General features: G+C 37.6%; 1 protein-coding gene across 1 annotated transcript; it reads right to left on the bottom strand.

Moving 5' to 3' along the window:
• Window positions 1–11,462: 11,462 nt before the first annotated feature.
• LOC139739879 (muscarinic acetylcholine receptor M2-like) lies at window positions 11,463–13,448 on the bottom strand. Its single transcript, XM_071650486.1, has 2 exons — window positions 12,543–13,448; window positions 11,463–11,753 (listed from the first exon to the last, which is right to left on the bottom strand). Exons 1-2 carry the CDS (start codon window positions 13,446–13,448, stop codon window positions 11,463–11,465), a joined length of 1,197 nt encoding a protein of 398 aa, XP_071506587.1.
• Window positions 13,449–14,711: the final 1,263 nt, after the last annotated feature.

Raw genomic sequence — 14,711 nt, 5'->3', positions numbered from 1 at the left:
TTCAACGATTCATATTAAATCACACATAATGAGCTTAAGCAAAGTTTGAAAATGATTGACATATTTCGAGAGTAATGAAAATTAATCAAAAGTAATGTGTCATCGATAGATTAAAGTGCAATGAATAACAATAAAATAAATATGTATACAGTGCGTATCAAAAAAAAGTGAATGAAATTTTGGAGGGCTACTTTTTTATAATTGTCAGCTATGGAGAGCGCAATATTGGTTGTGAGGAAAGGGGAACTCTTCCTCTTTCCATTGATACCTAATTATGTTGACAATTGTCATACGTGACTGAGCACATGGACTTTGAAGACAACAATGACAAATTGCACTTTTTCCAAGTTTGTGTGCTATTGTAAATGTCTCACTGCATGGATGAGATCTGTCAATGAAAGTGGTCAAATCATCAGGCCAGCCTGCATGACTGCAGATTCGTGTTTAGGGGTTCTTCTTAAGCTTTATGGTTCATAACCTTCAACATGACCGCGTTGTCGATAGCTTGGTCCTTCCCATTAAGGCAAAACCATTATCCATTTTACTCTCTTCATATTCAAGACATGGTTTGTCACTGGGATATATGTGTTGAATATGAACACAGAAAATGGACTGTGTAGGTTGGCCTCTGTGGGAGCTACCAAATTATCAAACAAAAGGCCACATGTTAAAGGTTATGGACCATTTAGTCTGGTAGGAATGGGGGGTCCCCATGCACCCTCAGAACACATTTTTTTAACTTACTTTTTTGTAACCCTTAGGGTGTCTAGTTAATGAAATTTTTTGTTCCCAAGAAAAAATCGTGTCCCATGGGGGTCATTGGCGGCCATCTTGGCAGCCATCTTGGATTTTCAGGGAAAATCATGAATTTCCATAACTTTTTAACTACACAGCATACAATTACAAATAAAGCATCTCTTCAGGGTAAATGTGACATGAGGAATCGATTGAAACGATTATTTACATGATTAAAGAAAAATTGAAACAAGAAAAGCCAAAAATATGACAATTTCAGTGTCATTTACACCAAAAAATACCCAAATAGTTTTACTTTTGAATTACATAACATACAATAACAAAGAAAACATTTCTTCAGAGTAAATACGGCACGAGGAATCGTTTGAGATAGGTATTTACATGATTAAAGCAAGTTTCATACTAGAAAAGTCCAAAAAGGCAAGAAAAATTATTGTCGTTTACTCTAGAAATTGACCAAATAGTCTATATACATAGTACATGACAATCTCATGCCTCATAAGAGTGACTGACCACTTTGTCTTGATAGTCTTGTAGTAAAGGGGGATCTTCATACACCCTCCTTTTTGGTATCCCTTAGGGTGTCTATTAAATGTGACCCTGCACCTCAAAACAAACAAAAAGTCGCCAGACATGAATTTCTAGTGAAGACCATATTCTGGAAGAACAGATTTTAAGCTTTAAAATGATGTATAACTCAAATCAAATGGACTTTCCTAACCTATCTAAATATTAGAAAGAAAGCACAAACTCAGGAAAAGTGTGAACTGAGAAAAGAGGCTCTGAAGTACAGTGTCTATTCAAGCGCTTAATCTTTACCAAACCGTGCTGACTGTGCGATGAATGGGACAAAAAACAGGAAATAAACCACCAGAGTAAGAACAATGAAGGGATTATCAGATTAAAATGAAATTGAGGATGCCTCATTACCAAATTCTGTCCATAATTAATGCCAACTTTCAAAGCAGTGGCACTATCCTTTCAAAAGTTATTAGAGTTGAAAGTGAAGAGTGTGGAAAAGCTTTTTCAGAAATGAAAAAGGGATTCTAAAGACACACCTAATCACACTATTCTACCAAAAATGTTCGAGATAAACTGCTAAAAAACACACTTTCCTGCCCGTTTTATGATACCAAATTTTAGCATAGTGTAAAAGAAGACCCACTCTTTCAGAAAATATGAAAAAGTCAAGTTCGGCTAGGTTGACCCATTTCACTCATTTTCAGCCCTCACGCAAAATCAGTGTGTGCGACTTTATGTTCGTTTTGAGGTGCACGGTCACAAATGATTTTTTTATGTTTTCACGTAAAAATCGTTTCCTATGGGGGTCATTGGCGGCCATCTTGGATTTGCGAGGAAAATCATTGATTTCTATAACTTTTCACATTACCAACATTATTCTTCAGAGTTAGTATAGCATGAGGAATCGTTTGAGATAGTTATTTACATGATTAAAGCAAGTTTCATACTAGAAAAGTCCAAAAATGCGAGCAAAACTAGTGTCGTTTACTCTAGAAATTGACCAAATAGTCCATATACATGCATGACAATCTCATACCTCATTGAGTGACTAACCACTTTGTCTTAACAGTCTGGTAGTAATTTGGGGGGGGGGGTCCCATGTACCCTCCTTTTTGTATCCGTTAGGGTGTCTTTATGATGATTTTTGTTTCGTTTCCAAGTAAAAATCGTGTCACATGGGGGTCATTGGCCGCCATCTTGGATTTGCGAAGAAAATCATTAATGTCTATAACTTTTGAACTTTTGAAGTGACCGTTGATAATCGACAAAAATAGCACCTAAAATGAAATTGAATACTTTTTGTGTGCATTCTATTTCACTTAATTTGCATATGAAGAGTTTGAGTTGGGGTATTTTCATGAAAACAATCACTCTGCCAAGATGCTCTGCCGATTTCAACAATTTAGGTGCCAAAATGTTATCATTAAAACTTATTGAAGATTAAGTTAAAAGTGATTCATTCAAACGTATTTGTTCAAAGCCTTTCTGTCTGAAAATAAACATGAATTTCACTTGACAGCCAGAAATCCACTCTGTGAATAGAGACTGCTATATCAATGTGGATTGCGGCAACTGATTTTGGAATATTTGCATACGAATCGCTGATGTGCTTACATATGTATTCTATTTCAACAAAAAGAAATTTCAAATTGTTTGAAATTAACTTTTCTTTTAAATTCTTTTAAAAGTTGTCTGATACAAGACAAAATATTTAACCTTAGATCAACAGACAAAGTGGTTAGTCACATTTTGTTACTTGTGTACTGCAGTATGTGTTTTCCATGAAGTATGGACTTAAAGTATATCGAGAAAAGTAACACAATATGACTTCACTTTGTCAAAAGTACTTCACTTTGTCAAAAGTATTCTGAATTCTCATCCTGTGCAATTATACAAAACACAGAAGCGGTAAGCGATATGATAGCTTTTGGTTTCACACTTCTGTAATTTCTAGTCATCATCAAAACGATCATTGTAATTAATGTCTGGCTGCTCCTCTTCATCCTCCTCCATCTACGCAGTAATTTTCTGAAGTAATCAATGAGGGAAGTAGTAAGGATAGGGCCAGTTAACCATACCGGGTCCATGATACCGAAGGCTGTCTTCTGCCACCCTTGTCCAGGATCAAAGGGGCTAGCGCGCCATAGGACTGGCTGATCAGCTCGCTCAAAGATGGCAAGGTGGTGGTTCACACATTGACAGTGTTGGATAAGGTTGCCTCTGCCAGGTGGGAGCATGGAGAAAACCACCTTGGATTTGGTCATCAGTTGCTCGCCCTCTCCCATCATCTGCTTCAGCATGATGCTGCGGACGCCATTAATAGACTTCTCCCGGGCCTTGCTATACATTGGCATGTGAATGCTTTAATGTCATCTGTCACCTCTGGCTCCACAGACTACCCATCACCAAGATTTCTGAGGAAAAACCTAACAAACATTGGCACATAATAAAGTCATATTTTAAGATTTCAGTAGTGTTTATTATGATAATACTGAGCAAGTTACTAGATTTCAGTAAAATACTTCTGGAATTATGATATCAGACTACTCTCACATGAATGCTATGTGGTACACGGGGTGGCTTTGTAGATTCTTTAGGGGTCCAACGTACCTTGCTCAACCCTTGAAGGTACTTCATCTTCCCCGGTAAACACATACAGTCCAAGTATTGTGGTACAGTAGTCAGCTCATTTTGATTCTGCATTCAATTTCACTGACATTCACTATCTGGCAATACTTGACAGTCCGTTTATTAAGGAAGATACTACATTGTAGAAGTGAGGGCGATGGATTAAACATGGAGCAAGGGGATCGAAAATGTCTGTGTCAGGAGTCCTCACAAAAGCTACCTTGTACCAAAGCTTAGGGGCGCACTTGAGGTAGAGCACGACCCTGGTGTCCGTCTGATCCTCCTTGTTAGACAGCCGCTCATGGATATCGCTTATCGTCTCCTGGAACATATCATTGTGTAAACAAAAGGAATGTAACAAAAATCACATTCTCTGAAGCTCAAGTGATTCCTGTTACATTATTTCTATTCACACAATGATGCGTCCCAGGAGACAATCAGCTCTATCCATGAGCTGCTGTCCAACCAGGAGATGGACACCAGGGTAGTGCTCTACCTCGAGTATTCCACTAAGCTTGGGTACAAAGCAGCTGGGCGAGGACGCCAGACATAGACATTTTCTTGATCCTCTTGCACCATGCTCACTCCGTCAGTAGCTCTATATTCCTTGATAAACAGATTTTCGAGCATTGCCAGATTGTAAATGTTGGTGAACTGGCATACAGAATCAAAGGGAGCTAACTACTGTACCACAATACTTGGACTACAAGTGTTTACCGGGGAAGATGTAACAAGTGCCTTCAAGGGTAGGGACAAAGTCGGACCCCTAAAGAATCTACAAAGCCACCCCATGTACCACACATGATTCAGGTGAGAGTAGTCTGATATTATAATTTCAGCAATATTTTACTGAAATGTATTAAATTGTTCAATATAACATTTGATAAACACTGCTAAGATCTTAGAACATGACTTTATAATGTGCCAATGTTTTGCCCCCCTCATAAATCTTGGTGATTGGTGATCTGTAGAGCCAGAGGTGACAGATGAGATTGGAGCATTCGCATGCCGAATGTATGGCCACGAGGCCTGGGAGAAGTCTATTAACAGCAGCATCATCCTGAAACAGATGGTGGGAATAGGCGAACAAATGACGATCAACTCCAAAGTGGATTTCTCCATGCTCCAACCTTGAAGAGACAACCTTATCTCACACATTTAATGTGTGATCCATCGCCTTACCATCTTAAAGAGAGCTGACCAGCCAATCTTCTGGTGCTCTGTATTGCATGACCCCTTTGATTCTTGATAAGGATGGCAGAAGACAGCTTTCGGTATCACGGAGCCAGTGTGGTCAAGTGGCCCTATCTTTCCCACCTCCCTCATTGACTTGCTTCAGAAAATTACTTAGGAGATGAAGGAGGATGAAGAGGATGAGCTAGACATTGATTACGATGATGGTTTTGTTAATGACTAGAAATTACAGAAGTGTGAAATGAAAAGCTGACATATCGCTTATGTCACAAATGTAAACTCTAGTAGTTATGTACATAATGATGTACTGTATGCATGGTTGTTTTAATGTGTATGTACACAGGTTGACCAGAGGAACATTCTATTTGGTATAAATATAGTACGGTACATACAGGCTGACCAGATTAGTAGAGAATTTTCTAGGTGGTATACAATGCAGCTACAGTACACGCATGTGACAGGAAATACATGTACATTATAGCTCACTCAATCTTTATCTCACCCATCTAGAATGTTCCAGGAAGTGCTTAAAATACATATTTGGCTGAGTGATGCACTGTCCCTGTAGCCCAATGTGATTGGTAGTTATTTTTAGTAGGCTGTTATGCACATAGTTAGGCAGTGAGTCAGCTCGGATTTCTAGAACCGTCTTGGACTTGCTAGTATATACAAGTGTGTGGCCCCAGGTTGGAGAAAATTACAGAATCTTCAAGACAGGGGTGAATGGATAGTATTGTAAGAAGGGGAAATTCTGAGGTAGGCAGAGTACCCAACACCTCTGCTCTGAGAGTTACGTCACTTCTGGCTCTGAAGCGACTTGTTAGATATAGTCATTCCTGTGTTACCAGCTGACCTGCTGTACAAAGTGTGTTTGTGGAGATTAGGCTAGGGAGACATTTTGCCTGTAGAGAATTATTTTGCCTTCATTGGAGATAGACTCCATATTTTAATGTCAACGGACATTGCTACGGCAAAGCTGTGACGGGTGGATTCCTAGCTGGACATTATTAAAGTGAATCATCATTCAACGCATCGACTAGACGCGGTCGTCATAACGTTGCATTTTTGTACATATTTCGCTGTGTACATATACCCTGGATATACTTAATGTGGACTACTATTGTAACCAGCGCCTCTGGATTTACGTCGGAGGAATCATTCATCGGTGAGTCACAGATCATTCATCGGTGAATCGCGGATCATTCATGTGTGCATTGAGCATCGTATTTGGACATTTCCAGGAGATTACATGGATTTTGTGATTTGAGATTTGGCTGTAATACATGTAAGTGATTCCATTACTGATACATAATTGTTTATATTGATTATTATTGTACTGATGTTAAAAACGATTACGAGTCTGTACCCACAATATCACTGTTAAAAAACTGCCTGAACATTAGTTTACTGTTTCTTTTTTCTTTCTCAGAGTGATTTTGGTCGTAACACTTACCGCTTCTTTTGTTTGTACAGTTACACAGGATGAGAATTCAGAATACTTTAGCAAAGTGAAGTCATACTGTGCTACTTTGTTTTTTCAATATACGTTTACTTCCATGCTTCATGGAAAGCATACACACGTCACAGATGTAATCACTTTGTCTTCTGATAACAGCTTAAATATTGTGTCTTGTATCAGACAACTTTTAACAGAATTTGAAAAGAAAAAACTTAATTCCAATCAATTTGAACTGTATTTTGTTGACTTTGAATACAGAATGAAAGCAGAAAAGCGATTCATATGCAAATATTCCTAAATAAAAGTAGCAGCAATCCACATTGGTATAACAGTCCCTTTACACAGGGTAGATTTCTGGCTGTCAAGTGAAAATTTGCTCTTTGTTTTCGGACAATAAGCTTTAAACAAATACATTTGAATGAACTGCTTCTATAACCCAGCCTTAAATAAGTTTAAATAAAAATATTTTGCCAGCTACATTTTTGAAATCGACTGAACATTTTGTGTTTTCATGAAATTTTTTTCATATTCTTGGACATTTCTTGTATCAAACTTGCTTTCATCATGTAAATGACTACCTCAATTAATTCCTCGTGCTACCTTTCCTCTGAACAATGTTTTATGTGTCCCTGTATGTTGTGTATGGTTTAAAAGTTGAACTATTTTGGTACTTTTCGATAAAAACGACACTGAATTGTTCATATTTTTGGACTTTTCTTGTATCAAACTTGCTTTAATCATGTAAATAACCATCTCAATCGATTCCTTATGCCACATTTGCCCTGAAGAAATGTTTTATCAGTCCTTGTATGTTGGAAAGTTGAAAAGTTATAGAAATGAATGATTTTCCACGCAAATCCAAGATGGCCGCCAATGACCCCCATGGGAAACGATTTTTACTTGGAACCAAAAAAAAAAAAATCATTGAATAGACACCCTAAGGGATACCAAAAAGGAGGGTGTATGAAGATCCCCCTTTACTACAAGACTATTAAGACAAAGTGGTCAGTCACTCTTATGAGGTATGAGATTGTCATGTACTATGAATATGGACTATTTGGTCAATTTCTAGAGTAAAAGACACTAGATTTTCTCGCTTATTTTTGACTTTTCTAGTATGAAACTTGCTTTAATCAAGTAAATAACTATCTCAAACGATTCCTCATGCCGTATTTACTCTGCAGAAATGTTTTCTTTGTTATTGTATGTTATGTAATTCAAAAGTAAAACTATTTGGGTATTTTTCGGTGTAAATGACACTGAAATTGTCATATTTGTAGGCTTTTCTTGTTTCAAACTGGCTTTAATCATGTAAATAACAACTTCAATCGATTCCTCATGTCACATTTATCCTGAATAAATGCTTTATTTGTAATTGTATGCTGTGTAGTTAAAAAGTTATGGAAATTCATGATTTTCCCTGAAAATCCAAGATGGCTGCCAAGATGGCCGCCAATGACCCCCATGGGACACGATTTTTTCTTGGGAACAAAAAATTTCATTAACTAGACACCCTAAGGGTTACAAAAAAGTAAGTTAAAAAAATGTGTTCGGAGGGTGCATGGGGACCCCCCGTTCCTACCAGACTAATTCAATGCCAGGAGAATACCTAAGCACAAACCCTACACACAAACCTGCATTTGTACAGGCTGGCCTATTTGGCAACATTTTATTGACAGATATCATCCATGGAGTGAGACAAGCATTGTTCCTTCACAATAACACCCAAACTTGTCATTGTTGTCTTTATCATGTTTATAGTTCATGTGCTCAGTCATACATGACAATTGTCGCCATAATTAGGTATCAATGGAAAGAGGAAGCCCCTTTCCTCACAACCAACATTGTGCTCTTCATAGCTAACAATTATAAAATGGTGGCCCTCCAAAGTTGGATTACATTTTTTTTTACGCTCTGTATTGAACAATGGAAGGACGATTTCGATCTCTTGTATTAGATTACATTTCAAAAGGGGCTGAAAGTCAAGAACTTTGACCAATCAGTTGACGCGCAGCAAACTTTATTTCATCCCAATCACGTGCTATTTCAATCAAACCTTTAGTGATACCATTGCCTGTTGAATCGCCTCTCAAGAGATTGGTAACACACTGCCAGACGTTACTTTCATCTGCTGATGTCGCTCGCTTAATATCATTGCCTTACTTACAACGTCGGAGGAAATGAAATATTTTAAGTTAACACACTATCATTTTTTTTTTCAGCACATCGTTGGAATAAAGATATTCATGTGTTTTACGGTCATGGTGTAGTTTAACGGGAAAAGCATTGAACATTTATTTTGAAAAGACAGTCTGGCTCTCACAGGGTTTATGAAAAAAAGAACAAAATTGAATCTAAAAAAAATATGAATACAAAACAAAATATTCAAAGTGTGACGTTTAGAAAATCTTAACTTAGAAACGCTATTTCATGTTACATTTCATCTGTGATTTCATTTTATCATCGAGCGGTGTTTGTCACCACGCATCGCAGATGTTGAGGAATAAAGGGTAGAAGGCACTGGTCACTGGCTGACCAATCCAGCATGGAATTCAGAGGAAAACTGGCGATAGGGATATGGACTAACATTCCGGTAAGACACAACCAACGAGGAGATAAAAAAAATTTAATGATAAAGAAGCTGAATGCTCGAAGTCGTTTTTTTTTTCAAAAATAAGCGATAGGGTTTAAGGTCTAATTCATTAGTACGTTGCAGTAGGTGGGGAATGAGAAGATATTAAGTGATGCGGGTTTTGATCACGCCCATGACGAGATGAAAACATTGCAAAGAGTCCTGGAGATCTAGATTTGGCAAGTTAAGGTGTAATTCGAACTCGTTTGTTACATGAAACGCTGTCAGAGTCATAAGATTGCACAAGGGTTGGCGATCTTGGAACACCGCCGGCCAAAAACGCCTCAAATATTGCTATGATATTAGGAGATCGGTTATAAAGGAAGTGTTCATGTTATCTAATGACATTCAAAATAAAATCACCACAAGTTTCTGTTCATCATTTATCAACTACACTTCTTATTCAACCGTATTTCCATAATATTTTATTTTTACAAAATACTTTGCGGCTTGACATTACTTGTAACCTTATGCAGATAACAATCAGACTTAATCTTCTGTAATACATGTAAAGATTGTGTGAGTTTACACTATAAGCAGCAAGCTTTAGCAATTTTGAGGAGCTTTTAGCAATTATTTTACTATATGTACGTCAGCTTGCACACTCAATAAAGCAAAGTCTGATGACTGTTTGGTATCTCTAATCACTGGCGTTATTTTATAGTTCAATTATACTGTAGTCTTGAGTGTGTAGCACACTTTTGTCATCATATCATCATTTTCCCATATTCCTATTCGCGTAGCTTTTCATATAGCTCAAAACATTACTTTGCTGGACGAAAGTCGCTATATTGCTGTGCAGCGTCCAATCAACACTGGCAGAAAGTAGCGATTATGTCTATAACATGTTCTTACATGTACACACCTTTCAAATAGGGAAAAGGACAAGTCAAAAATATGATCTTTATGAATTAATCAATCAAACCTAGAAATAAAGATCTAAGTAAAAAAAAAACAAGATGAACAGAAATAAAACTGTTGTAACCTTGGTGCTTTCGAGCGCAACAGGATTAAGATAGTGTACAAGAGTGATAATAGGTTATACTAGGTGTTTCAAAAAACATTTCCCACTTTTGATTCTTAATAATTCAAAAATTATATATCAGATAACACTGTCATTGATATGAGTGATAGCTGGACAGTGTACAATTTGGTTGAAAGTGGTTTAGATATGAAAACATAAATAAGTTTCATGAAATCAATGATTAATTTCACAGTTAGGTTCCAGACTTTGCTCTATTTTCAACCCTCTGTACTAAATTTCACTTTGCGCAGGGGTCAATGGGTGTGTATGGGAGTGTGTGGTTAACACCCTGACAATGGTCCTGAAAAATGGCCAGAGTTTGAATGCTTCATTATTTATTCATGAGAAATTCCACTATCACAACTAGTCTTTATACAGCCTCTGGCAGTATCTGTGTAAAGTCAAACGCCTGTCGATACTGTCGTTGAGTCGCGACAGTGCTCCTCCTCGGTTATACTTCTGAAAAACAGAATTACAATGAATACCTTCTGTTCTATCGTAAACGTAGTGACAGGAAGCAAAGAAAATCAATTAGAGTATATAATAACTTGTGTATATGGAGCCTTAAATAAATCTATTGTGAAACAAATCGCCCCAATGATAAATGCTGCTGAACTCTTTACCAAAGATGATCGCTTTTTATCGAAAAAGCGAAAAATGTTGTCAGACAATTTAATTAGTAGACAGTTGTATTGAAATGAGGAACTCTAGATCATTTATGCTTATTCATATCCCAAATTTAGGGATGTGAAGCAAATTTGAAAATGATTGCCAGCTGGAATGAAATGTGGTGTTTGCAAGCACTTTACCGTGCATGAATTCAGACTAGCAGTGCCCAGGGCAATCCACATGAATTATTGATGAAGCATTCATGTGCCAGGGAGCGCGAGACTGACGCCTAGTCAGCAGGTGGTTCAGGCATGTCCATTGTTCAGGGCCATTGTCAGCACACACTCACATACACATCATTGGTTCCTGTGCGAAGTTCAGTTTTTGTACAGAGGATTAAAATTTGACCAAAATCTGAAACCTTACTTCAAAATCAATCTTAGATTTAATGAAATTGATTTATGCTTTCACGTGCAAATTACCTTCAACCAAATTGTACACTATCCAGCTATTACTCATATCAATGACATTTTTATCGGATGAATAGTTTTTGAACTATTAATGATCAAAAGTGGGAAATGTTTTTTGAAACACCTAGCACATAGGGTTTTTTCGCTTATACCACAGAGAAAATTTAATCACTGAAACCTATCTGCAACGGCGCGGCGGCTCATCATTTTTCTAAGAGTAGTCCTCAGAAGTGGCTGGGTGATCGCGTAGGAGATGGGATTCAGGAGGCTGTTGCCAAACGTCATCCAGCTGAAGAATAGCCGTGCTGAACGGGGCAGACCGGACACGATGAGGACCGGTTCGATGGCGTAGATGAGTCGGATGATGCTGTGAGGTAACCACGAAATCACAAAAGACAGGACAATGAAGAGAAGCGTACGTTGTGCCTTTCTCGTCTCGGCTGCCGACTCACGCTTCACCTATATGTAATGTGGAAGAGATAGAGCAAGAACGGTATTAATCTGGCGCTATCAGCTTGACCTCATTGTTCTTCCCGAAGAAGCGGCTATTGGTAGAAGTAAAATATTATGTTCATTCTAATGACTCCATAATCACTGGTAAATTGCTTATTTCTTTTCCAGCCATTATTTTATGGAAATCATGGATATGGGAATGATATTTGTAGAAGGGTGTGCATGCGATTTTGCCGGGACCTCGACAACTTGCCCTCTAGAACCAAGGTAGGTCAGTTACGAGCACTGCTATTGCTTGCATGTTCATGTCTACAAGTACAATCATGACATGTGCATTGTATAAAGCTACGATTTTGTTAAATAGGTACTAAGATAGATTTTAATTGACGAAGGCTAGTAGCGCAATGATTACAATAATTATAAGTTATTATTATGTTGCTTTTTTGTTAATTATCTGTGTCTTGACGTATCGGCATATAATGTGGCGCCCTACGCTAGTTTAGACCTTGAATTTTCAGAGATTTTTTTGTTTAATGGAAACACACACACACACACACACACACACACACACACACAAAAGATGTCATTCCTTATCATGTGATTGCTTTCTCTACATGTCTGTCATTTTGCCTCTGACGAAGACTCTGCTATAGTATCGAAAGCTCAGGCGACTTATGACTAAAAAAAGAAGAAGAAACAGATGAAAATGGGCTTTACACTTTTAATCCTGTCTTTTTTTACGTTTTTGTGGGTGATGTGTTCAAACAGGAAGAAAATAATCGTATGATATCTTACCGCATGTCCAAAGTCTTTCAGAAATTTGTTGTGTCCGTGCATCTTAGACAAGCTCATTGAAACACGTTTCATTTTGACAGAGTCAACATGAATATCATTTGGAGCTGTAATTGACGAAGTCGAGAATTCTCTCATATTACCACCCATTGCTGAAGTGTTCCCAATTGTATTGGCAACATCGTTTCCTTGAAATGTTTTCCTGACATTCTTGCCACCAACCGTCTTTTGAATCTTCCTGAAGATTCGAAGATTAAGCACAAAAATTAGAACTAATGGCAGGTAAAACATGACAGTAATGTTGACGACGTATGCCAAAGGATTGTGAGTAAATCGACGAACGCAATGACGTCCATTGTCGAAGTCGTCAATGAACTCCCAGACTGTAACAAACGGCATCCAAAAAGCAAGAGCAGCGATCCACGGCAGGGAGTTGACGAAAATTGCTTTACGTTTACTGCGAGTCATATAGTGGTTGATTGGGTCGTAGGTCGCACGATGACGGTCGGCGCAGATGATCACGACGACAAAATTAGAAGAACTGGTGACCGCCTGACCGAGTCCACCAAGGATCTTACAAAATACTTGGTTCAAAGGATAGTAGCCGATGTGTGTATGGACAACGGTGATAATGAGATTTAGACCAACGAGGAGATCGAGGATCGACAGGTTGATGATAAAGTAGTTGTTGTAGGTGCGAAGTCGTTTTTCCACGCCAAATGCTGCAAGGGACAGACAGTTTGCGGCAATGATTAATGTTGTAAACAACATCGGCCAAAATAGTCGATTGATGTTAACAACATTGGAAAGGACTACAGGAATGTCAGTTTGGGTCTCGTTTTCAGTATTATTTTCAAATTCGATCGCAGGAGGTAACGTAAAAGACGGAGTCCATGCTACTGTCGACATACTGCACTCAGTGCTATCGTTGTCATTAATGAAATAGTTTTGATAGTTCATGTTGTCTCGTTAGATGGGATATTTCTTAATCGTGCTTCTTGACGTGATATTTTCGATATCTCTGAGCAAGTGGTCTATTTATGTATATACAAGTATACAGGTTTAAAAAAAATGATTTGTCGTGCTCAGGTGTTGAAGCATATAAGAATTCTATGATATAATACTTCGTATTGAGAATCTATATATCTCAGAATCTTTCCTCTATCGTTTAACGTTAACATTGTTGAGAGTATGAATGTTGTCTTTCCTTTCTCTTTATTTTTCAAATTGTTGGCTGAAAACGAGTTTTTAGAAACAAACTCTTTTGAGTGATTTGAGGAAGAGAGGAATTGATCAATACAAGTGCCACTTTATGTTATTTGCCTGAACTAATTCATGAGTGGACTAAGTTCATAGTCTAAAGAATCTACACGAATCTTAGCACAATAGAATCAATCGGATTTTCTTTTTTGGTTTATGTGTGTGTGTGTGTGTGTGTGTGTGTGTGTGTGTGTGTGTATGTGTGAGTGGTCAGAAATGCAGGAACCTGATTGGCTTTCAAATATCAAACAAAATTTTCTTTTTGAACAAAATAACTTACGTATAGTGTTCAATCCTGAAAAGAATTCTTTGCCCGCTCTTGAGTGCTCTTATTCAGGAAACCTCCGAATCAGAAAGGATATGGATGCATAAGGATTACTGAGTGTAAATCAATAGTCAGCGAGTCACGATTCAATCTTTTCTATCATTTATCTTTGAAAGAACGTCCTTTAATAAAGAAAAAATATGATAAAAAAAAGATCATGGTATCGATCTATTTTGCACACGAAAATGTATATATTGCATTTTTCTGATGATTTCAATTCCCTGGACCTGAATGGTTGAAAAATATTCCATTTAGTGATAGATTCCTCCATTCCCACTTTAGGTGAAAGATTTGTCCACGTTCAATAACAGATATTTCCCATCCATACGGCATCAACAAACAAACCTGGGTGAATAGTTCTTTTATGCACGGAAGTGATAAATGGTGAGAGGGTAAAATAAAATGCTGCGTATCTTTGAATACACAAAAATATGTAGGCCTACTTACTAAAAGTACTGCGTGCGCGAGAGAGCGTTTGTGTGTGTATTTGTTTGTAAAATAATTTCATTCGAATGGATGAAAAAGAAGTGACGGTTGTCAAATGTATTAACTCGTTCTAATATGTGGAGAGAGAAAAAAAAATCAGG

Source organism: Diadema antillarum, unplaced genomic scaffold (genome assembly GCF_040938485.1).
Source record: "Diadema antillarum isolate AM-2024a unplaced genomic scaffold, OU_Dant_1.0 scf00000029, whole genome shotgun sequence".
NCBI classification, from domain to species: domain Eukaryota; kingdom Metazoa; phylum Echinodermata; class Echinoidea; order Diadematoida; family Diadematidae; genus Diadema; species Diadema antillarum.
Note: the sequence above shows the minus strand (reverse complement) of the source record. Positions and strands in the feature narration are given on the sequence as shown.

Excerpts from the sequence above, each read along its gene's own strand:
- LOC139739879 (XM_071650486.1), bottom strand. The coding sequence starts at position 13,448 with ATGTCGACAGTAGCATGGACTCCGTCTTTTACGTTACCTCCTGCGATC. Across the intron at positions 11,754-12,542 it reads TGAAAGACTTTGGACATGCG|GTGAAGCGTGAGTCGGCAGC; the intron begins GTAAGATATCAT and ends CATTACATATAG.